Source organism: Xiphophorus maculatus, chromosome 12, assembly GCF_002775205.1.
Source record: "Xiphophorus maculatus strain JP 163 A chromosome 12, X_maculatus-5.0-male, whole genome shotgun sequence".
Classification (NCBI taxonomy): domain Eukaryota; kingdom Metazoa; phylum Chordata; class Actinopteri; order Cyprinodontiformes; family Poeciliidae; genus Xiphophorus; species Xiphophorus maculatus.
The window spans coordinates 12,606,078-12,629,472 of NC_036454.1; the positions used below are offsets into that span (position 1 = coordinate 12,606,078).

General features: G+C 37.2%; 1 protein-coding gene across 7 annotated transcripts in view; it reads right to left on the minus strand.

The window, feature by feature from the left end:
• The window catches only part of pde4d (phosphodiesterase 4D), a 220,575-nt gene that overhangs the window by 18,020 nt on the left and 179,160 nt on the right, over positions 1–23,395 (minus strand). For 5 of the 7 annotated variants that reach the window (XM_023343271.1, XM_005794896.3, XM_023343272.1 and 2 more), the window contains 4 exons: positions 4,749–4,940; positions 3,187–3,223; positions 3,033–3,109; positions 2,442–2,491 (listed from right to left, as the gene is read on the minus strand). In XM_023343271.1, coding sequence (XP_023199039.1) covers positions 2,442–2,491; positions 3,033–3,109; positions 3,187–3,223; positions 4,749–4,940 — 356 coding nt within the window. The other 2 variants (XM_023343273.1, XM_023343275.1) reach the window with 2 other exon arrangements.

The following is a 23,395-nucleotide window of genomic DNA, read 5'->3' on the forward strand; positions in this document are numbered from 1 at the left end:
CTGCTCTCCCCAAGCTGTACCTAAAGCCTGAGAGGACTGCGCCGTGGACGGGGAAGGGAGGCACACAAAACATGGAGTGGATAAAAATAAAAATAAGAAGAGGAGTCAGAGCTTGCAGCTCCAAATGCTCTGTGTGCGTGCACGCATATATGTGCTCAGCATACAAACACCAGGAACAACAGAGAGGTAGTTGACAACAATATGATGAGAGTCTCAGCATCACAAGCTTTCCACATGACAAATTTTTCTGTTTTCATTTTGTCTCAAAACAGAAGAGAAAATGTCACCTTACCAGACACCAGTTTGTACTGATTCCCGTCATAAAGAAGAAAGCAAAGGATACTTTGTGAAAGGAGGTGGTGGTTAAGAGGTTGGGAGATGTATTATTTCAGCATTGCAGCCAACATTTATTTGTATGCCTAAATGTAGCAGCAGTGCTAAACATGTGGAATTTCTGTTGCTTTTTTTACACTGAATTACTGATGTCTTGTTGCTGCAATTGCATGTGTACATTTTATCTCATGAATATTTTGAATTATAAGAACAATTTTGGTTTAATTAATCTGAAATGTGTTTTTAGATTATACAATATGTTCAGAAAGGACTGCTGCATCCTTACGCATTTTTGAAAGGACCATTTTTTGTTACTCTTGACTCTACCTCTAAATCTTTATCATCTCATATGCAAAAGTCCAGTCTCTCCTGCTTCACTGCCTTTAACACATTCTCTTTCCCTTTCTTGCATTTTATGCTTCCTCCACTGCTCATCCTTCCTTTTGGCCCCCCCTTTTTTTGCCTCTCTTCTTTCAACCTTTCAGCCTCCCTTTTTTTGTGTCACCGTCTTTCTCCCCCAGTGTGGTGTCAGTGGCTCGGGTGCTACTCTTTCTGACAGCAACTGCACTGACGTCAATGACATTCTTCTCATGCTTAGTGCGACATCAGACACCGGCGCTCGGAGAGGCCACTCTGCTGCACAGACGCAGGGCTGGAGCCAAACTATGGAACAGCTTAACAGCAGAGATGGACTGGCAATGGAAAGGAATGACATTCAAAGAGTAACAGGAGGGGAGGAAAGGGACAAGCCAAGAAAAGGAGGAACCCTGACCCTTGATCAAGGTAAAAGCATGTGAACTCTCACACATTTTAACCACAAACTTCACTGTGCTGAATAATGAAGGAAAATAAAACACAGTTTTTTCTTTTACCAACATTTTGTAGGGTGCTGAATATAAATGCAAAGCACACTTTTCAGATTTTTATTTGCAAAAAGATTTGCAAACCATGCATTGTTTCTCTTCCTCTACATAATCCTGCCACTTTCTATGAATTTATTATGGAAACACCTTCCAAAAACATACAGAGGTACATATATTATCATAATTTAGGTTAGTTCAGACTTAGGTAGATAGTTTTTTAAATTTCCTAATGTATTTCAACAAGTAAATCTAATAAAACTAGAAAACCCCAAGATCCTCAAATCAAATTGCAACTTTATTGCTCCTGGGAAAATCATTGAGATAATATTAATTATGCTCTTATATTGCTTTGCTCTGCAAGCTGGCTTGTTGCAAAGTCAGTATGCTTTTGGACATGACGATCGGTCAATACTCTGATGTAATGATGCCCATGACTCACAGCTGTCACCACTTTATGGCAGGAGCAATAATGGCTTGCAGCAATAGGATTGTGTGCTAAATATAGCACAATGTCACTGGGACCCCGATATATAGGCAGGTCATGAATGATTTCAGATGTGACACTCGGAGAACTGCTTTAGATATATTTTTAATGTTGAAGGGAAACGTGACACATTCTCTATTTTGAGTACCCTGTTTTTTACTTTTGTACTAAAACCAGTAAATATTTTCACTTTTATGTAAAAGTGCTTTTTTTTGGGTTCTGAGGATGTCTTTGCTATCATGATCCTTATACTAAATGGGAAATGTGAAGGGTTTATCGGTTTTGAAAGTCATATGGAGAGTCTTGGCAAACATGAGCAGCTACTGAAAGTGTTGTACTGTCAAGGGTAAATCTTTTCTAGCCATCTGATACAGTTTGCACAATGCCATCCTCAGAAAACCCATTCAGAAGAGACCAGACAGGTTGTGCAGTGAAAGATGACTGTCTAAAGGACAGCTGTGAATACACATTCAATAACTAATGACTCTTTTATGTTGGCATGGATATGTCTATGTCTGGAAAAAAATTATACTTGATCACCATGAATATGAATGGTCTTGTCATGTGTCTAAGCAGTTCTTAGAATTTGAAAAAGTAAATCAATAGTAAAAAAAAAAAAAAGGAAATCTCTTTTTCAAATGAAACCTGAATATTTATAAGGATGGAAACAAAAGATGAGAAGATCTGCTCGTGAAAATAAGTATAGTGTATAACATTGAAATAACATTTTTCTCATTACATTTCTTGTTTAAATTTCTTACCTGTAAAGGTGGTCTTGGTGATAGGGGGTGGGTTACAGATGGGTGATCTCCTGTCATAAACAGGCACATAATATTATGTCACTTTAAAATTCTAACATTTTGCAGAATATTGAAACAAAATCCATAACAAAGAAAAACAACATCTAGCATTGGCTCAGTAAATGCAAAGAACCTTGACTGTTTGGAGCTACTGTAAAGAAATCACTCAAGGAGCTATTGCAATACTAAAAATGAACAGCAGAGGGCAGACACAGCCAACTGTACAAGACGAGTGTGTTTGAGGGATCCACTGGCTGAAATACAACATGAATTTAATAACTGTGCCTTCAGTGTTTTATAATCCTATGAAAATAATAACCCCTGTGAATCACCTCACTTCTCTACTGTATTTCTACAACATCCCCGACTAAACAAACTGGTCAACTTTTTGTAGAATATAAATGCGCTGGATAACTTATTCACATGTTTAGAAGCTAGTAAAATATCTCCTACATGTTCAATTTAAGGTTGGAATCATCTAGAAATTAGGGGCTGAATCATGCCATGCCACTCGTTTTATCTCAGTAATCATAAGTAATGAAAGCAACTTACTTATTAGATGCTCTGTCTTGCTGTAGATTGGTTAATGCACCAAAGTTGTTCCGTACGGTCCTCAAGCTTGCAAGAACCTGAGAGCGGGATACGATTGATTAGGATTTAATCAGGCATCACAAAATATGAAATAAGAAAAGACAAATTCACATACCTGTGCAAATGGCGTTACAATCATATCGTCACCATGACTGAAAGAAATAAAGAAAGTGGAGTATATATTAGTGGAAACTCCCATATTGCTGAAATTTGACAATATGTTGTGCTCTGGAACCTATTGAGCTGTAGATATGGGATAGGAAAAAGCTCTGTCACCCCAATGTTTGTAGTGTGGAACAGTAAGTAACTGTCTGAGCTCAAAGACCTGCTGCAAACAGAAAAGCTCAATAACTTTGATAAATAACTTTGTTTTAAAAACAAATAATGAAAGCTTAAAATGTATTCTGGAATGGAGGGGGAGCAAGCAGAGTGAAAATACATTAAGAAAAATATCAAATATATTGGAAAATATCAGAAAAAGTTATCAGAGAAAATATCATCAGAACCGACTTTTTGTGCTTAATCACAGCAAGGCTGCTGTGAAGAATGCTAGCTTCTATGCACCTGTGAAAACATTCCTAAACGTTTTACTATTGCTTTCCTTCTCTTCTTTTAAAGGAAAAGTTCTGATTATTTCAAGTTCTTTTTCGCTGAGATGTCTTAATCAGACAACAATTGACTATTATCAATTACTCAATTATTTTGTTACGTTAGCTGCCCAGCACTTTGATCAACTGTTGTTTTTAAATGTGCTATTGAAAAAATGTGACTTTGACTTCAAGGCTTAAGCACTTTTGGTGCACTTTCAACTTTTGGTTGAAATTTAACTTTACAGATTAAATATTAATATCACACATGTTTGATTTAACTGCATTGATTGCCTTGGGTGTCAAGTGGTTACCTAAAGTTTGAGGCTCAATAAGGTTAAGCTGAAAAGCCTTGATTAAAGTTGATACCAACCCAAAAGGGAAACTATAGCTACTACTGATGTAACCAATAAACTGAAGACAAAGATACACACGGACTGGCAACACGTGCAGGGGAACAGGTGTGTGTTACTATGACAATGGCTATCCTGTTGCAAAAACACCACAGCTACAACATTTCATTCATTTGTACTTTCAGCATGTGAACTGGTATTTGTGGGATAAAAATCAAATGAGATGATAGCTTTTCCTGTGCTCCTAAAACACAAAAAATAAAGAGATTTAGCTAAATGAACTTAAAAAAGCCTGATATCTTGTGTAAGACCATTCAAAAACTTAAAATAAAACTACTTTAGTACAAAGTTCATATTGTCAACTTCCTAAAATAATGGTTTAAGTCATATTTTGCCAAAAGGGTCACTTTTTCTTTTCCTTTTTTGCCTAAATCATATTTTGGCAAAAAATTACTTAGGCCATTATTTCAGAAAGATGCTGCATATCATCAAAATGTGTTTGCGCCACATGCTTACTCAATTAAATGGGCATGAGTTAGTGTTAGGATATGTGACACCACACAACCATCTGCAGCTCGTGCACTCTTCCCCTGAGGTCTAGAACGGGTCCTTAAAACATCCAGCTGTGACAGATTCACCAAAACACAAAAGCCCCCGCTGAGATTAACAGATGTACATTTTATTTGGGTGGATTGTCTAAGTGTTATAAATGAAAGGAACATCTTTGTGCCACTCACATGTCACTGGCAATGGAGGAGTTTCGGGACATGGACTTGGGGGAGAGGTCGTAGTCGCTGTCCGAGCGGTAGAGGAACGACTCTCTCCGCTGGCTGTGGACAAAGTTGGCCTGCAGGATGAGGCCTGAGCCTGGGCTGGCCATTGGGTCCAGGGGGCTTCGACCTGATGACGTGCCATTGTCCACATCAAAACTGCAGGCACAAAAAAAGAAGAAGGAAAAAGGGTATTAAAATATGAACAGTTTTTTTATTTTTTTAGTGGGTGTGTAAACAATTAACTAAAAACAGTAAAATTTGCAATCCATTGGTCATTGGGCATAAATATTTCACAAAGCATTGTAGTTGTCTTTATATGGCAGCACTGTTCAATATTGTTCAACATTTTGAATATGTCTGGAATTTAAGTGTTGAGTGTGACTTATCTATGATGTTGTATAAAGTGCTGGTATCAAATCATGGCAATGTGCTTCCAAAAGTGGGCTCCTACTCTATTTTCAATCACTTAGGCTTATAATTTATCACAGCAGGTTTCCTCACTAGTCCCGGAACATAGAAATCTGTTCACACAGAACCACACTCAGCATGCTTTATTCCAACTCTCCTCAGTGCTACAGGGAATACCTCAGTTCTGATGCTGCTACTGACTCACAGCTAAGCAGTGTTTTTTAACCAGTGACACCACTTCCTATTGGGATGTCATGCTGAGCTCCTTAGTCTCCAAGGTGATTGTGCACCCAAGTGATGACTAATGCATATCTACAGAGACATCTGCTTCATCGAAAAGGCTGGGACGCAATCCTATAATCTGGTCTGGGGAGGATGCTAAGGTCAGTGTGGGATTCCCCTCAACACAATGCGTAATACCCAGGAGGGTGACGTCTCCTTATCCTATCATAGCTATCATAGCAATACATAACAAATAAAAACAAAAGTTTTAATCCAGCATTTTTTCACTTCTAATACTGTTAGAGAATGTGCAAGCCTGTGAACGTGTGACAGCCTAAAATATGTAGAGTGAACACTTGTTGAAATTAAATCTTTTTAAAATTTGATGGTGTATAGACAGGTTATATGTTGTTAAAGGTCCCCCAATAATAAATGTACTTGTGTAAATAAAAGAATTCATTCAAAGTAAACTGGCTCCTTTCCTTTAATTCCAAGTTAAAACCTGACTCCTTCAGATAAAGTTACAGAATGCCTGCAGGTAACGTAAACCCTGGCTTGGTTTGTTCAGACGATAGAACAAGAGTTGGCAATTAAGACCCACAAATTTGGAAATATGTTGCCTACTTTGTATGAGAAAGCAGAGAATCGAGAGTATGGGTTTTACGTAAAGCCAGTCTTTAAGTAAAGCCAATGTATCCACGGATACATTCTTAAATGTATGTCTTGATAAGTTCCAACAGTACAACTGACATATTATCTAACAAGAAATAAATTGAGAAATTAAGGAGGTCAAGCAGAGTACAGCAAAGTTGCTCTGTTCTCCTCATGAGCTTTAAATGTGTTCTTGTCATAAAAATTCCTGGATTTGTCAACTTTTTACTCAGTGTTAATGTCTACATTCTGTAGCATATGAATCTGAAAACTGATGTTTTGCCATGTTAGCCACACCAAACACACCAATCTCTAACATATGTTAAATACAGTTTAACATGTGAACACAGTCAATGCTCTTCTTGTATCTGATTATATCACTGTCCTCTTTATAAACACTGGAGATCAAAAATTAGCCACAGAATTGTGATTGGTGCAATCTGTAAAATATCTAGCTGCAGTCACATCTTATCAAGCTCCTCGAAAGCCACACTGCAACACAGGACATGCCAAGCATATTTTCCAGAATACTTGAAGGGCTAAATGATCTACCTTTTTCCTGTGATATAACTGATGTCAGAAACTGACTGAGAGTGAGCTTTTGTTGGGGAATAGGATAGTTTGGCTGCCTGCCTGGAACAAAGGGCAATTGTATTGTCCTTGCCCTCCTCTCCAAGTTCTTCTTAGACAAAAAAAAGACACACAAAAGTGCTGCAGTCAAAATGACTCTGGTAACTTTTCTCAAAAGTTGCTCTCCACCCTCTCAAAGAGCACCCATCAGTCTGAACCTCCCTCATATCACCCATCTTCACACTCTTATCAAGCTTATCAAGCCAAGTAATCCTTCTGCTGTCTTTACTGCAAGCGTGAGAGCCCCAACTCACACCAGTGAAAGATAAGTCATCACTGCTAACACAGGTCAGCTTGTCATGCAGCTGCTCTGTGTGGTAAGTACACACGAATGAGTACATCCTGTATGTGAACAAGGAAAAGATCTCAAACTGAGACAGAGAAAGAGTCGACACAGAGCCTCTAGCATATGTTTAACATCTGATCGCACTCTGACGTCAAAGCCCACGCTCAAGTCTCACCTAAACTGCATGTGTGGTTTTACTCTATAGACATACCCTCCCTCCTCTGGAATAACAAATACATTTTGGAGCAAAGTTAGCATAGTATTGCACCAACATTGACATCATAGTTGGAATACCTGGTTTTTTCTTCTCCCAATAGAGCAAATCTTTGAGACAGCAGTCGATAAAGAAAAAAAGAGAGAAAAGAAGGCAAACACTTGTATGGCTATATAGTAGAAATAAACAGAAGACTCAGTGAGTGTCTTTTAAAGAAAAATACTTTTGAACTAGGTCAGCAAATCCAGCATTACTTTGATGTTGTAATCTATAATAAAAAATACCACTGGACGTCAATATAAAAAAATTGTAAAAAAAATAATAATAATATATATATATATATATATATATATATATATATATATATATATATATATATATATAACAGGTATAGACAATAAATGGATGGATGGATGTCAGGTAGTAAGTGTTTCTGAGATCGCTACCTCTTTAAAAACTTGGTGTTTTTGTCAAAAGTTGTCAGTCTTAAATAAATATGTTGCTAAATTTTGGTGTCAATATATCAATTATGATACCAAAAAAGAAAACCATCTAAATTCAAAAACTGTGCTGAGTTATTTCAAAAACATCCTAAAACTGTTAAGATCATCCAATGTCATTATTCTGTTGTTGGCTTTAGCATAACAAATCCATAATGAGAGCTGATCGAACTGTAGTTGTCGTAATAAACATAGCCAATACTCTTCTTGTTTTGTAATCCACTCAATCAAACTTTTAATTTACAGAATCCATTCATGGTTCCTGGGAGCTCACCAAGCCAAAATATGTGTAGGCTGCTATCTGAAAGCTACATTATTTAGTACTTCAGCGAGTGGGAAAAACTCTAAGACTGTCTTTATCCCTTTTAAAAGATTTTGAACCATGGGAACATTCTCCATCACTTTTAACCCTTCAACCCTCCCGTGGTCTTAAGTAATTGGGTCATTTGGACTCTATTAATTTTTTTTCTCTGCGCGGTCCAACCAGGTCACACTGACCCTGTGTGGGCTTTTATGAGTTATTTTTGTGTGTAGTTTTGAGAACTGGTGGGCTGACAGGACATCCCCCCCACTTTCCCGATGTCCGACAGTGACATTTGCCATGGTTAAAGCCTGATTAATAACCAATAGCATATAGATGGTATGTCTCACAAAGAAGAAATTGACTAAAATACAACTGATGCACTGACCCTGAAAATATAAGTATCACAGTCCATTCAAACATTTTCATTAGAGGTTTTCTGTCTTCTTATTCCAACTACAGTACAACAATAATAATTATTTTTTGTAGTTTGACTCTGCAAAAGATTTATTTTTAAAACAAAAATGTCAGACAGTTTCTTTACTTTACTGTAAACATTTTGAATGAAAAACTTTGTATTCTATGAAATTCTTGTTTATTGATTGTTGTTCTACCAAACAGCCCAAAGCAGGTACAGGGTTCGATGCAGATGTTTTTTTGTTTGTTTTAAGTAACAAATTTCAAGGTGGAGTTCCCAGTTATGAGCACATCAAAAATGATAAAATTATTATTAAAAAACAACTACACAACAACAGGGAACAACTGCACATTTCAATGTAGCTCCTGTGTGACTCTTCAGGATTAACAATGCTGTTAAATTTCACATTTTTATTCCTTTTCATAGTTCCATCACCCCCTCACACATTTGCTCTCAAACACTGAATTAGTTTATCTCCTTACTTCCAAAACGCTGAGTCTACTCTGAATGATCCACTTAGTTAAAAACGGCGAAGTGGGGTACTGCTGTCAAATTATTCTGGGACACGACCTACATTTAACAGCCATTCTGCAAATGTGGCTCTTAATGATTCCACTACGTAAGAACAGGACTTTGACATCTTTTTGAGTTCTAGTTCAGGAGCAGAGCCTTCTGTAGGAAAAACATGCATATTTTACACTTACAGAAACCATTCATAGAGAACTAAGTGACAAAAAAATTAATATGCTACTTATTGTGGCTTTAACATGGAAAAAACAAAGAATTTCAGTATTATGTTCCCCAACCAGGCAGGGAATCAAACTGCATGAAATACATATTAATATATATTCATTAATCCTCTTTTTACAGCTTTAACCTTAGAAAGGTTAAAACTTTCTGAGGTTAGCTTAACAGTGAGGAGATAAATATTTCTCTTTACTGTTTCTCACTAGCCTGCTTCCTTTTGTGTCCATAGCTTTCTAAAAAATAAAGCAAGAGTCGTCTTCCCTCTGTCTGCTTTAACACACAGCTTGTAAACATTTGGGATTCCAGGTTTATAGGATCTTTTTTTATTTGTTTTAATGCTCTCTGTTGAGTTCTATATAAACCTCACACTCTTTGCACTTGGTTGCACATTTAAAAGAGACACATAACTACATTCGTGTTATGTAATGTGGCCAACACTGTTCTCATGGCTACACCCTCAGGTGGAGCAGAATCCCATCTATCCTCATCCTTGCTGATCTGCTTAAAAAGATACACTATACTTTGTCCCATCAGCCTGTAGTTATGTGTAACAGCTCGGAGCTGGAAGTGAATCAGTGAACTAACCATTTTCTGTTTTGGTGTAAGAAGAGAACAAGGAAAAACGAAGAGGTGAGTGAACTGTGAAAAATAGATGGATACAGAAGGAAAGGACATGAGCAAGGTGTTGCCCTGCGTCCTGTGGCATGTCCATGTCCATTCATGTCAGGGCAAATACTTCTCTTCTTTTACCATCTGGTTTGAAAACACTGGGGGAGGAGGCAAAGAATTTCTGACAAGGCCATCAACCACAAAGCAGACCTGACCAAGCAGATAAGGACTGACCATTCACTGATAACTACAACGCCTGTTTCCTTTATCTGCACTGACCACCCACACAAACACACATGTATTCACAGAAGTAAAAAAAAAAAAGTCAAGGCAGATATATGTGGATTTGCCAATACCCAACAGGAAGCAATAGCCAAATTTGTCTTTGGCTCAAAAATTAGGAGAGAAATCTAACCATAAATTCATAAATATTTGGCAGCTGAAAATCATTCATGCAAATCTTACTGAAAAAAATCACCTTAAAACATCTTGCCATAATTCTTGGAACGTTGGTAGGAATTTTTACTGCTTGGAGGACGTGTACTACTCAGTTGACCTTTTTTGCATAGCAAGATGCAATCAAATCAATTATTAATGGCAGTGTTTCATTCCCTGGCTTGCTTTCCCTCTCTTTCCTTCAGACTCTGTGAGATATAAATAATATGAATCTTTGTCTTCAGTCGTAACACTGCTCTAGCACCTACTGTTGCAGCTGCAACACTGACAAAAGTTAGTCAATCATGAGACACATAGAGGCACAAGAGGTCACCATGGTAATGCGCCGTCATCTTGGTTCATATGGGTAAAAGCAAAGCAAGCCACTTCAGCTCCAATACACACCGGAGGTCCACTTATCTTATCTGTGAACCTATTTTTCATTCTATTTATCATCTTAGGAGTGGGTTACTTAAATGGTAAATTTAGAAGAAATATTAAATAACCTACATGCTGTCATGCCTTATGAAAAGCCTGACCTTATGTTCAGTCATTGCCAAAAACTGTCAAAACTGTTAAAACAAATCGCTAGCATAAAATTAATGCAACAGTTTGCAAACATTTTTTGGGGATACGCTTTAAACAATATTTCTGAGTTGAAATGAAGAAAGTTAAACATAAGTGGCTGATAACTTTTTAGATAATTTTACTCAACTTATTTAATTTAGTTAATTATTTTGTGCTATGCCATCTCTATTCTAAGTCACTTCTCCTCGGTCTTCCTTAGTTGTATCCTTTCCAGCAATCACCTTCTCTCAAATGTTTTCTGTATTATTCCACATATTAGGAAGAAAGAGAACCCTAAACAACTGGATTCACTACATCATAAACAGTTACTGAAAGAGTAATAAAATTTGAAATATATTTTACAAAGATTGGTCATGTTTGAAACCTTTTCTCTGAGAACCTCAGTTAAGATGTGCTAATCACAACTTCAGCCCCAAGGTTAAAATGTTCAGCTCACTAGCTCTGTTGACTTTAGAGCTTTTTGCTCCAGCACAGAAAGTTTCTAAACCACAAGACTAAGGGCAATTTTTATACTGACCTATATTACTTTTAACTTAAGGAGTTATTTTAATAAGAAAAAAATCTAATTATAGAAAAGCGTCCTTCACAGGACACAACTCAAGACAAACAAGAATAACTAACATTTGACTTAGCTAACATCTTTGAATTCTTGCAAAAATGGGTTTTGTATTCGCTACTAATTTAAAGTGTTGAACTTTACATTCAAATTATATGTTCCTCATTAACTTTATATCGGCAATAATTTAATATAATTTAAATAATGTTTATTATACCTTAAAATTTCTGAAAGTGTAACACTGGCTAGAAAAAAGTCAGATGCAGTAGCATTAAAATGAATACTTCTTCCATCTTTTCTCGCTTATTTCTCCCTATTTACATCTTCTAATGATTTGATCTATGTTCATTCTGCAAACACAATGATGGACACCAACAGTCTGTAATTGTAAAACATCTATTTGCCTAGTTGAGACAAACAGGTCTGTTTGGATTTCTTTATGCTGAATTTTGTCATTGTCTTACATAGCTATGCACAGCCTCACACAGCTGTTCAGGGAGTTTGTGCAAAAAAACAAAAACAAGTTAACCTGAAGACATCTAATGTGGCATGTAAGGGCATAATATAAGCCATCGTGATACAACATACTTATGTTTTTACTGGATTTGAGCACATATATTTGGATCCTCTTCATAATACTGCATCAGTGATGTATTTTTCATCTTAAAAACACTCAGATATCTGTCCTGACAGAAAAAAGGCAATGTTAGAATTAAATGAAAGCCTCCACAAAACAGTAAATGGCATAAAGGAGGGCAGGACAGATGGAGTAGGCGGTATGCCTTGTCCAGCTGAGTATTGCTTTTGGTAGACATTCAAAAAGATGGCTCATACGAACCAAACACTGACAGATTCTCAGCTTTTACTAAGAGCAAAATAAAAGAGACATTTTGCAGTCAGCTCTTTTACTAAAACCAGTTTTATAACCACTCACTTTACTGTACGTACAGTTATATGTCACACCTGCAGAAGCACTATAACAGCGTGAGACCTGGTTACTATGTCTTCATTTTACAAAAGCTGAGTAGGTTGCAGAGCAGACTGGTAAACTGACATGAGACTATAAGACTCTACCAGGTCTCTTGTAAAAAACCCACAACTTTATGAGCATTGTATTATTAATTGTATTTTAATTGAGTACAAACCACAGTTGTACTCAGTCACCATCCTTCTGAAAGAGAGTAATCTAAAATATGTGGGTCGACATCTTCAATGTTGGAGCTGCAATTCATATTTTTTTACTGACAAGCAAGAACAAGCTGCAACAGGAGGGAATAGGAGACAAGAGGGGAAGGGCAAGGCAAGTTCTGCCCCTGGGGATACGTATAGCATCCTGAAGTCAACTACAGAAAAATTTAGCTTTTCAGTAGATATGCAAAAACTGTCTGGACTCAGAGGATTTTCAACTTCACCAAACTCAAGCTGTGACGTTCTGGTTGGAAAGTCTACATTTGTACTTTGCTTTCATTTTCAGTGAACTAACAACACCTGTGTATACTAGCAGCAGTGCAAACAATGTCACTACAATGGTGAGAATATTAAAAGCAAGCTATTTAAAGCATCTGTAAGGAGTACAATAAATAGGCCAGATGAAGAACAGAGATTAAAGACATTATTTAAAAAGAACTATAGATATGTCTAGACATTGGTTCAGGTTTTCAGACACCAAAACTTTCAACAGAAAACAATAAGGTTTAATAAAGTAGAGAAAAGTTGTGATTTTATCGTTTTTGTTTCCATGCATCACGCATCAAGGTGGATTTGTAAATCATTTCATAACTGGAAAGTTTTAAAGACGAAGATGTACATAAGTTTGGAAATACACAGAGGCTGCTGTATCAGTAATGCTAGCTGAGTTAGCATTACTGCATAGCAATAAAATAAAATGCTGGAATTTCAAATGTCATCTCAATAATTGTTTTGTCTTTGTTTAAAAATAATAAAATACTTTTGCTGCTCTCTTAAAACACAAGGCATGTGCTTCTAACATAAAGCCTCCAATCCAAAGACAATGACCACTAACAGAACAAATACCAGAAAACATTTTGACTGAATGACAAGTTATTTTAGTTTTTGAAAAGAAATCAGAATTAGCTAAAATTGGATGTGATTTGTTAAGTCTTTACAAATAACAGGGATCAGAAGTCAGCCACACTCTGATTGGAGCATCTCTATTTTTCTCAACCTATTTTGCTTCACCTGCTGATAGAAACGCTTGGGTCATCAAAGCAAGTGTATGGTGATGTCAAAGGCAATCTCATCCTCTGACAAAAGAATGAGTAGTGCCTTGCAAAGAAAAAAACAAAACACTATTGAAGTAAACAGGAGCTGGATGACAGCATTTATACCTAAACTGAAAAGAATGTGAATAAAAGTAACTACAATTAACAACAAATAGAAAAAAATAGTAAAAAAAAAAAGAAAAATAGAGTTAGAAGATAAAGTTTCTTATCAATTTACCATATCCCCTCTGTGTTCTTCAAAGAGCTAGTGGAGCGAGACCGAGGCTTAAGAATGATACTCATCTTCTGATTTTTCCTTCCACATCCACACAGACATGTGTAAACTCCTTGTGTGCATAGAGTCGCAAACACCTTCTCCAGTGAGCCACCGGGATCCCACTGACCGGCCGCCGCTGATCTGAAGCGATCCGGATGGAGCGTCCTTCCCCCAGTTTAGCAGAGTGGTGCAGACCAAACAGTTCTTCACACTGCTGCTCCTCCTGAAACTCTGGTGGTTCGGCAGCAGGTCGGTTTGTTACCCGGCTCTCCCTCTCACTCACTTGCATTTATCTATCATGCCAGAGCAGCATGTGATCTTCCTCTTTCCTAATCCAGCCATGCACTCACTCACACTGCTGCTCTCCTTCCTTAGTCTGTGCCTCCCTTTCAAGTCCATGTGCTTATTTCCCCCCCCCCCCCCCCCCACCGAAGGGCTGAAATAAGATTCCAGTTTCTCAGGACGTACGTGACGGTCTTTCTGTCCCTCTGTTTCCCCTGAGCTGCTGCCTGAGAATGACTGAGTGGGGAAGGGTTGTTTTGGTAGTAGTAATTGTTTAAAGGGCGGGCCTTCTCTTATCCGTGAGCAGTCTTAACAATCATCTCATGCGTCAGTCACTCGGCAACTGCTGTAACCCAAGCGCCAAGCATTCTAACATTCTTTAGAGCCGTGGCAAAGATAGCATAACAGAAGCAGTGAATTACATTAAAATATTAAAACAAGTGTCCTTCCCCCCCCCCCCCTTTTTTTGGTAGAGTAACAACTCTGTGCAGCATAGTGATCTAGGCTAGCAGAAGCGAACTAAGGATTAGCCACAGGAGGAAAAGACAATATGAAACAATACAATAGTTGTCGATGGTGAGAAATTACCAGCCATTTAAAAGTAAAACAAGAACACAAAATCCTCCATCTTTAAATTGTTTTAATACATATTTTCTTTAGAGCTAAACATGTCTCTGTGCAAACCATTAAACGTTTGAGGCAGAGGACCTGTTTTCTGCTGAGATAAGCCTCTTAGAAAAGGCAACAAAGAGTCTAGCACAATTTTTGAGGCCATTTATGCTTCACATTTTCAAGTGTGCAGTGTCTTTAAAAAGCAGCCAAGAAAACTCAGAAATCAACCTACTCATCTCCTTCGAGATTCAGTTATTTATTTTTGTTTTGAATTAGGGTAAGAAAGTACATTTTAGGACTATTTCATAATGTTCAACCAAAGATGTAATTTGTTAAAGTCTGGAAAACTGGCTAATCTTAAAAGCAGGCTTGAGTTCTGTTTTTTTATGTATTCTTGGAGGGTTAATTTATAATTCCATAAATTTGTTGGTCATCACCCGTGATGTATTTTTGACAACCAATGATTTTAAAGCAATTTTCCATATTCAGCCCTAGTCTACTTTTAGGATATGTGGTTATAGGACTCCAAGAAATCATGTCTACCAAACACAGGTGACTTGGATTTGTTTTGGTTTGATCTGGAATAACAATTTAGTCCAAACCCGGATCAGAACTTTCTCCCTATAAACAAGATAAAAAATAATCCTAAGTTTTCTTACTGAACAAAAAAAACATTTTGCTACAAAAATATAAGGCATGTCAGCTCCAGATCAAAACAAATAGAAACAGATATTTTAAGAAAAATATATTTCTGTCCTCTTATTTTGAAAGCAGTGAAAATACTTGTCATTAACAGCAGTTGTTTTGAGAGGAGGAATAATGAGTGTGTGAATTCAGCAGACTGAAGGCAGAAAAAGAAAAAGCTTACAAGGGTTTAAAGGAAAGAATTGCACTAGGAAAGAAGTTTGGCAAATACTGACAGACTGCACAGCCTCTAAAAATGTGTACCGGTAGTTAAAAGCCAGCAGACTTCCATTACTACACATCCATACATACATCACTTTTTTATACTGCATAATTCTGTTCGGATTAAGAACCAGGATTAACCAAACTGGTGACTATCCCAAGAATCATTAGCCAATCTTCACTTGGACAAGTTGACATGTTCATCACAAGGTAATCCACACTTACACCATAATGGCCAATTTGGACAACAAAACTCAATGTCATTGAAGGAAACTCGTGCATGCCAGAGAAACTCCACACAAACAGGCCTAATGTATTATGTTTACACAGTAAAAATGTCTAAATGTTACCCACTCAAGATGATATAAAGTCAATTGCACAAGCTAATGTATTGCTTACAGTGCACAATAGCCAACTGATGTAGATTAGAGTTTTGTGAAAAGGGGGAAACTAATCCTATCACCACAGACTGGAAGCTCCACGTGCTCAGAGAAATGGCTGGAGAACTGTTTACTGGTGGAAATTGACCTCAAATGGAAAACTATTTGAGGTCAATTTAGCACAACCAAAAAACCTAAATGAAATCACAAAAGATCACTGACTTTTTTTTACTTTTGTATTACCCATTATTCCCTCATGTTTACTTATACATCAGATGATGATATAAACATTTCAAACTGCTTTAATAAAGTGAACAATGTAAAATCAATCCAACCTGATTCTGTTGAGGCAGCAGATCAGTTCAGCACAAATGACCTGGATTTTTCAAGACTTGATAGAGAGAAGTTTCATGCAGTGGGCTTACTGCATGAAATACAAAAGAAAAAATAAACAAATCTGCTTATTTTAAAGTAAATATTTGGAGTTTAATTGATATTTCAGGATCTGGGAGCAGTTTTTTAGTAGATAAGAATTTTACTACTTCTTCTTTGGCCATTCAAAAAACATCCAGGGCTTCAGGCACAAAAAGCCCAGGTGTAAGTGGCGCATATTAAAAAGTAAGTTATGCAAGCAGTCATAATGCTTACGGTGAAGTAAGGCAGACTGATGCAGTTTAGAAATTGGTGACAAGGGGGAAACTAATCCTATTACCAGTCTGCGAATTCCATGTGTTCAGTGAAATGACAACTGTGAAGAACTAATCTCTGGTATAAACTGAGCAAAATGGCAGCCTGTTGTTTTACAGTGAATTAAATAAACCTAATGAATGAACGTAGTTTCTGACTACGGATCACAGTCAGAAGCATAGTTGGTATTGATAAAATAGGTCCACGAAGCAAAAAAATATAGCTTCATAAACTCAGGTTCATCTTTCTTCAGACTGAAAATAAATGTTAATATGTCTGAATGAGCAGTATAGCTGTTTTCTGAAATAGCAACAGCGCTTTACTAAGATTAAACAAGTACCTTTAAATACAGCTCAGAAACAGGGGTCTAAAATCCTAGGAGTACAATTCAAAATTGAACATGTAATCTGCATTTAATTTGAAGCAATACAGTAAAAACAACACTCTTCAAACTTTTCAACACAGGGACATTCACATAAAGCATGTTTTAACACTGAAGCTGCTTTACTGCCACCTACTGGTTGCTGGGTTATTAGATGGATCTACGTTTTGTACATGCTGAAATGTAATATTGTCTCTAGAAATGAATTCACCATAAAATACCTCATGAAGTAAAAAAATACAACTTTTTTTTTTTTTACATTTGATGCTGCTATGAGCAATAAACACCTTTGCCATTAGACATTAATTGTTCTTTATCTCATTTCAAGTGCTTGTGAACACTAGATTTGACTTTTCCTCCTCTCTGTTTCCTTCAGATCAGTTATGAAATATTTTTGCTGGAGCTTTTAGGCCATGCAAAGATAATCTCTTATTCCATCAGGTGGTGTCCAGAAACCTGAACATATTAATATTTTCGCTTTTTAAAATTACCCATCTTAAATTCTTAGCAATTCTGAAATGTTAAATCCAAAAGAAACACATAACATCAAGTATAACACATCATTTTTAAATCATGCTCACTGTACTTTACTATATGTACAACTTTTCAACAGAGCCTTCAGAAAATCTTTAGGTACATTATAAGCTAATTATAGTGTAGAAATAATTTCACAAAATCTCATAAGTAAAACCTAATGAGTTTAAAATGCTTTAGAGACAACAGTTTTTTTCTTGTTAAAACATAAACGCATTACTGCCACCTACTGTTCCAATTAGTTATTGTTATAAACCTAGAGACATGGGCTAAGTTAACAGAGTAATTGAGAAAGTTATAGATTTTTTTCTCCTCCAAGAGCCAGACACACAGATATCCATTAAAGGTTGAAATAAATAGCACTTAGAAAGGGGACAGCACAGATGGCTGGTAAACATTATTGACCAGGTTACATCCATATTTGTATGTATGGAACCGCCTGCCAATAAAGCAGCATCCAAATACTATGCAGGTGCATATACTGGTGATTATTCATGTCAGACATAGAAAACAGGCAAGAAGGAACATCGAATGACAGCCACTTACTGGGACTGTGGACAACATGTTAGAGAAATGATGAAGGAAAATCAAGCATAATGAGCTCCTAAAATGTATCTTTGAGCTTTAATGGACACAGAGTGGTCTGATGATTAGCCTGGCCTCTGCTCATTAGTGAACACATGGTCACTTGATGGAACCTGCTTATCTCTCAATTATTACATATTTGGCTGTGCTTTATCAAAAGCTTGGAGAATACTTTGTTTTCCTCACAAAGCACTAAGGAACACAAACGTAACCCTGGACAAAATGACCTACACTTCAGGCCAACACTATGAGTTTTATAAAGCAAACAGCAAAACTGCAGAGCTGCAGCCACCAAGCAACAGCCGTTTACACAACTCTCCGTTCCAGTTCTGTGTTGTCCAGGTAGAACTATTTATCAGCATATTTTCTGATAAGACAGAGCACACATAAACACACACACTGTGCACATAAATACCAGTAATACAAACACACAAATCTGTTTTGGGCACAGTATGAACCGAAAGAATACAAGCACAAAGCGATAAGAGTGAGTTCTTCGATTCTCATTCCTCTTTTATTTCAGTTACCAAATCTCAACTTGTCACATGCAACCAAAAGCCCAATTCCAACTATACTGCACATACAAAGCCAGTTATTTGAAGAATGTTATAGGAAGTTATAGGAAATAGCTTAACAGCATATAGAAATCAGATTAAAGTTTGTTTACTGACACACCTTCCTGCAAATAGTTTTGGTGAGGAGCCATACCCTCTCCTAGAACGAGGTTTGATGTCGATGGGCTTGTTCGTGGCGTAGGGTGAACCATTGGAGCAGGCGTGGCGGTACCGAGCTATCTTTTCCAATGACAGATAATCCGAGTTCACAGGCAAACTCATGTTTTTTCTTAAATGAGTTATATCGCACATGCACTTGTGTGTAGGCTCAGACAAAAGAGGAAGAATAGATGGAGTGAGAAGGCTGATAAAGCCACCTAACTAGATAGGAGGGAGGTGTGTGAGGACAGGAGGAGAAGAGAGGGATCCGAATGGGTGTGACTTGAAACAGAAAAAAAGGAGAAATATGGAGAGTGAGAGAGAAAGATGCAGACAAGGGAGGAGCAAAGTGCAGAGGCAAAGCAAACTAATTTAGATTTTCTCTCACACAGCCACTAAGAGTACTTGTTGACAAAGAAATCATATTCAGTGGTGTACTATAGATTTGGTACAAAGTTAACATATTCAGTGGAATCTTCTGCTTACAAGGCTTTATCAGCATGATAATTGTTACAGGGGTATGAAAATGAAATTAATTACAAAAACAAAAAAGGTTTTGAAAGCCCAAACTAAAAGTTAGTCATGTTTCTAAAATTAGATGTGTGCTAAATGTTGACTGGTTCCAGATACGAAAGCAAAAATAAATTTGAAAAAATTTAAAGTTAACCTATAAAATCACCCCTTTGTAACTATTTTAAGCACCTTTGTCTGATATACCTGAGGATGTCCCAGAGTGATCAGAGTGCTTTATGATGCATGCAGTTGCTTTAGCGCCAGCACTTCTACAAATATCACAGTCAAATACACCGTTTGTCAGGTATCTTAAAAAGTTCCTACATCTTTCCCTCACTTATAAGAAAGACATATTTGGCTGTTTGGAAATGATGGCTTGTGAGAATAAGAGATTTAAAACCTTATGGCTATCAGCAGGAAGCAGCTGACTCCAGGTTTTACTCAAATAGTCTGAATAAGTGACCCGCTTATATCCACTGATTATACTTGTGTTACTTTATAAAAAACAGAACTTCAAAAAGGTGTACAATGAGCAAACAGCATTTAAAAATAATTCTAATTTTAAAAGGTCTTAAAAAATATTCTTGCTTAAGATTTATGAGTAAAAATTAAAATAAAACTGTACTAGGAAATCTAGGATGGAAGGTAAATATTGCTTTTCTACTTTAACAAAATGCAATTACAGTAGATCATGTTAGATATTTATGTTTTAGAAGTTTATTGGACTGTGAGAATTTAATAGTGATTATTTTTTAAATTAAAGATTGAGTAAAACAGCAATGGGTGCAAATCAAAAGACTGAAACGACTTCCCCCATCATAAAAAAATCATAACATACTTTTATAAATCTCCTTTTGCGTTTAATATTGTATTCCGTAGACAAACTGAGAAACCTAAGGTTTTTTTTTGGGGGGGGGGGGTTAAATCTAAAGTTCTTTGAATTAAATCTTCTAATAGTAATTCTGTCTTTCTGTCTGGTGTTATCTTTTTGAAGATTTAAAATAATTTCTCTAGCATCTTAAATAGGAGATAATTAGCTTTTTTAGTCCATATAGATGATTAATTTATTCACAATGTTTAATAAAAAACCATCTTAAATTCTTATTTTATGATGAGGGTTAAAATATATTTAAGATCCAAGAAAACAAGTCAGCTTTTACATACATGAAATGAAGCGTCTCAGATGAGCCGGTAATAGCTTTTTTGTACCTTCAGGGGGCAATATAGCTCCATTAAGCATGTCAGAATAATTTGATTTGACATCAGAGCTTTTCAGATTTAGATCACACGCTTAAATTTTGATTAGGAAAATGTGTTGCATAAAATTAGTCAAATTAAGAGGTATAAGTAATAATACATGATCAGGAGGGAGATTTTTTCTCTAAGTAATATCATAACTGCTTTATGGCAAATGGTCTTATTTGTCACAGTTGCATCCATGCATCCATCCTAAACTGATAGATCCTGAAGAGTTTCATTCTAAACTGCCAGCAGGTGGCAATCTTTTCCATAGAGAAAACTCAGGTGTAGGTGAGCAACAGCCCAAACCAGGAGCAGCACAAACACGCAGAGCAGCAAATCTCCTCGGAGCTCCAGCTCCTCCTCAGCTCTGACAGAAGCAACCAGCATGTGACAACAACTCCTGCGTGGACAGGGAAGGCTGTCAAAGTCAAAGATACTCAGACAGATGATGACAACCCTCTCCATACTTCCTGAACATCTGAACACATCAGCTCACCACACACACACACAAAGACACGCCAGTTGGTAAACAGCAAGAATTAGACAAAACCTTGCTGCAGCATGTTAAATGCACACAGATCATCACACAAACACACTCTGGGACACACGCCTATGTTTGCTCTGCTGCCGAGTCGGCCACACACTGGTGGTTGTACTGACGCGCCGAGACGCAGTGCCAGGCGACTGTCGTCACTCAGACTCCCCCAGGGTTAAAGCCATGAAAGCAGAACAACTGGATTTGAAAACTGAAACCTTTTCACACCAGCTGAGCAGCTTAGACGAAAGGTTACACACTATTCAAATTACATGAATGATAGATGTGTGCAGGATTATAAATTCTTAATTTTGAAAATACCACATTGAACTATTTGAAATAGGTAAAATAACTACTGTTTAGAGGCTCAGAGCTCTTCGCAACGCTGCAGGCACTGCAAGAAGCCTGAATATGATTACAGTGATTGCATGTTTGTCTGTTGAGTATGTAAATAAGCCAATGTGATGTGATTAAAGAGGGGGAACAATAGAAAGTTAATTGAAATTCAAGGGGAACTGCATTTACTTAAAATAGGACCTGCTCTCATTTAAAGTTTTGTCACTTTGATATGGGCTGCTAATATGTATGTCAATGAGCAATTTCTCAGATAGAGTCATGCTCCATGCCTGTCTTCCAGCATAGTCCCTCTGCTGGATTCATGTTTATAATGTGGTTGCTATGGCAGAATTCAAAAGGGACAGGTAGGAAGTTACAACCAATGAGCCCTCAGTTGCTAAGGACACGAGGGAAGATTGTGTTATGAGAGATTGAGAATGACAGGGTCAAGGATGGAACAACTGAAGTTATACAATCAGGGCTGACTGTGGAGGGAAATTTGTTTATGATAATGCAAAGCATTGTGGGGCAGGATTTCACATTGGTTTTGGCCAAGAAATTAGTTATTAACAACATTCATCTAATATTGCACAGAGTCCATGACTTACCTGAACTCTATTTATACATCACGCTGACTCAAAGGCCACAGAGCGGTTTTAAGCTGTTCGTCTCATAGACTCAGCCGAGCACAAAGAAGAATAGAAAGCACCTTTACTGCAGAATGAGAAGTGTAGAGAAGTGCGGAGTTCTGAATATCAAACCAACGAAAGCTCTTAGTCATGGCGCACATGTGTATTCTTGGAGTGCTTACACATTTTGCTGCAATTGCTGAGAATACGGCAATACAAAGAGAAAGAGACAGAGAGAAAGAGAATGACAGAGAGGGTGAGAGTGAGAGTAGAAGAGAGCGAGTGTCGTGATGAGTTAAAGCTGAAGAGATGCTGGACTGAATGAATTAGAAAAGCATGTAGTGTGACCGGCATGAAGAAATCAGTGCTACACGCACAAAACCACTTGTGTCAGGATAGACCTCAGAGTGAAATCCACAGCAGAAATAACAAAACCAGCTTGACGATTTTATTTTTGATAATCCAGCATTATGTGTGATCGTTATTCAGAAACAAAACCCAAAGGGCTGCAATTTATAGTCACTCTAGCGAGGCACCTCAGTACAGAATGTACTCGAAAGGCAATGTTCTGGAATACAAAAGCAAATCCCCCCACAGACTTGAGGATTTGTGTCCCCTGGGTCAAAAGAAGAAATGCGTCTCTTCTTACTGGTGGGTTACTGCTGTTAATGTGTAAGCAGGAGGGTGTTGATATCCCACAGCCATTTTAAAGTTTAAACAGTGGTACACCAACAGAAGTCACACACACCACCGAATCTGAAAGCATAAGGCTTTATAATCTACTTTAATGACATTTGGTGGTTTTATAATCTGGAACAGTTTAACTCTTTCCAATCCCATGTCTGCTTGCTTCTCTAAAAGCACTAAAATCAAAACAAAGTGAATAAAATCATATTAATATTTAACAGAAAATTAAAGAAATACCTCTGATTACTTAAAAGCCAAATGCCAGGTATATTTGTCAGAAATTCCACTTTTAAAAATCAGTTTATTGGATTCTGGCAAGATAACTTTATATATTTTTTTAAATATCACCTTTATGTATTGGCCATGTATGACAGACTGGCGACCTGTCCAGGGTGTACCCTGCCTCTCGCCCGGAATGTTCGCTGGAGATAGGCACCAGCACTACCTCCAGGGTGTCCTGGAGACCCCAGGACACCCTTGTCCCGACCCCACCAGGGACAAGGGTGTTAGAAAATGGATGTATT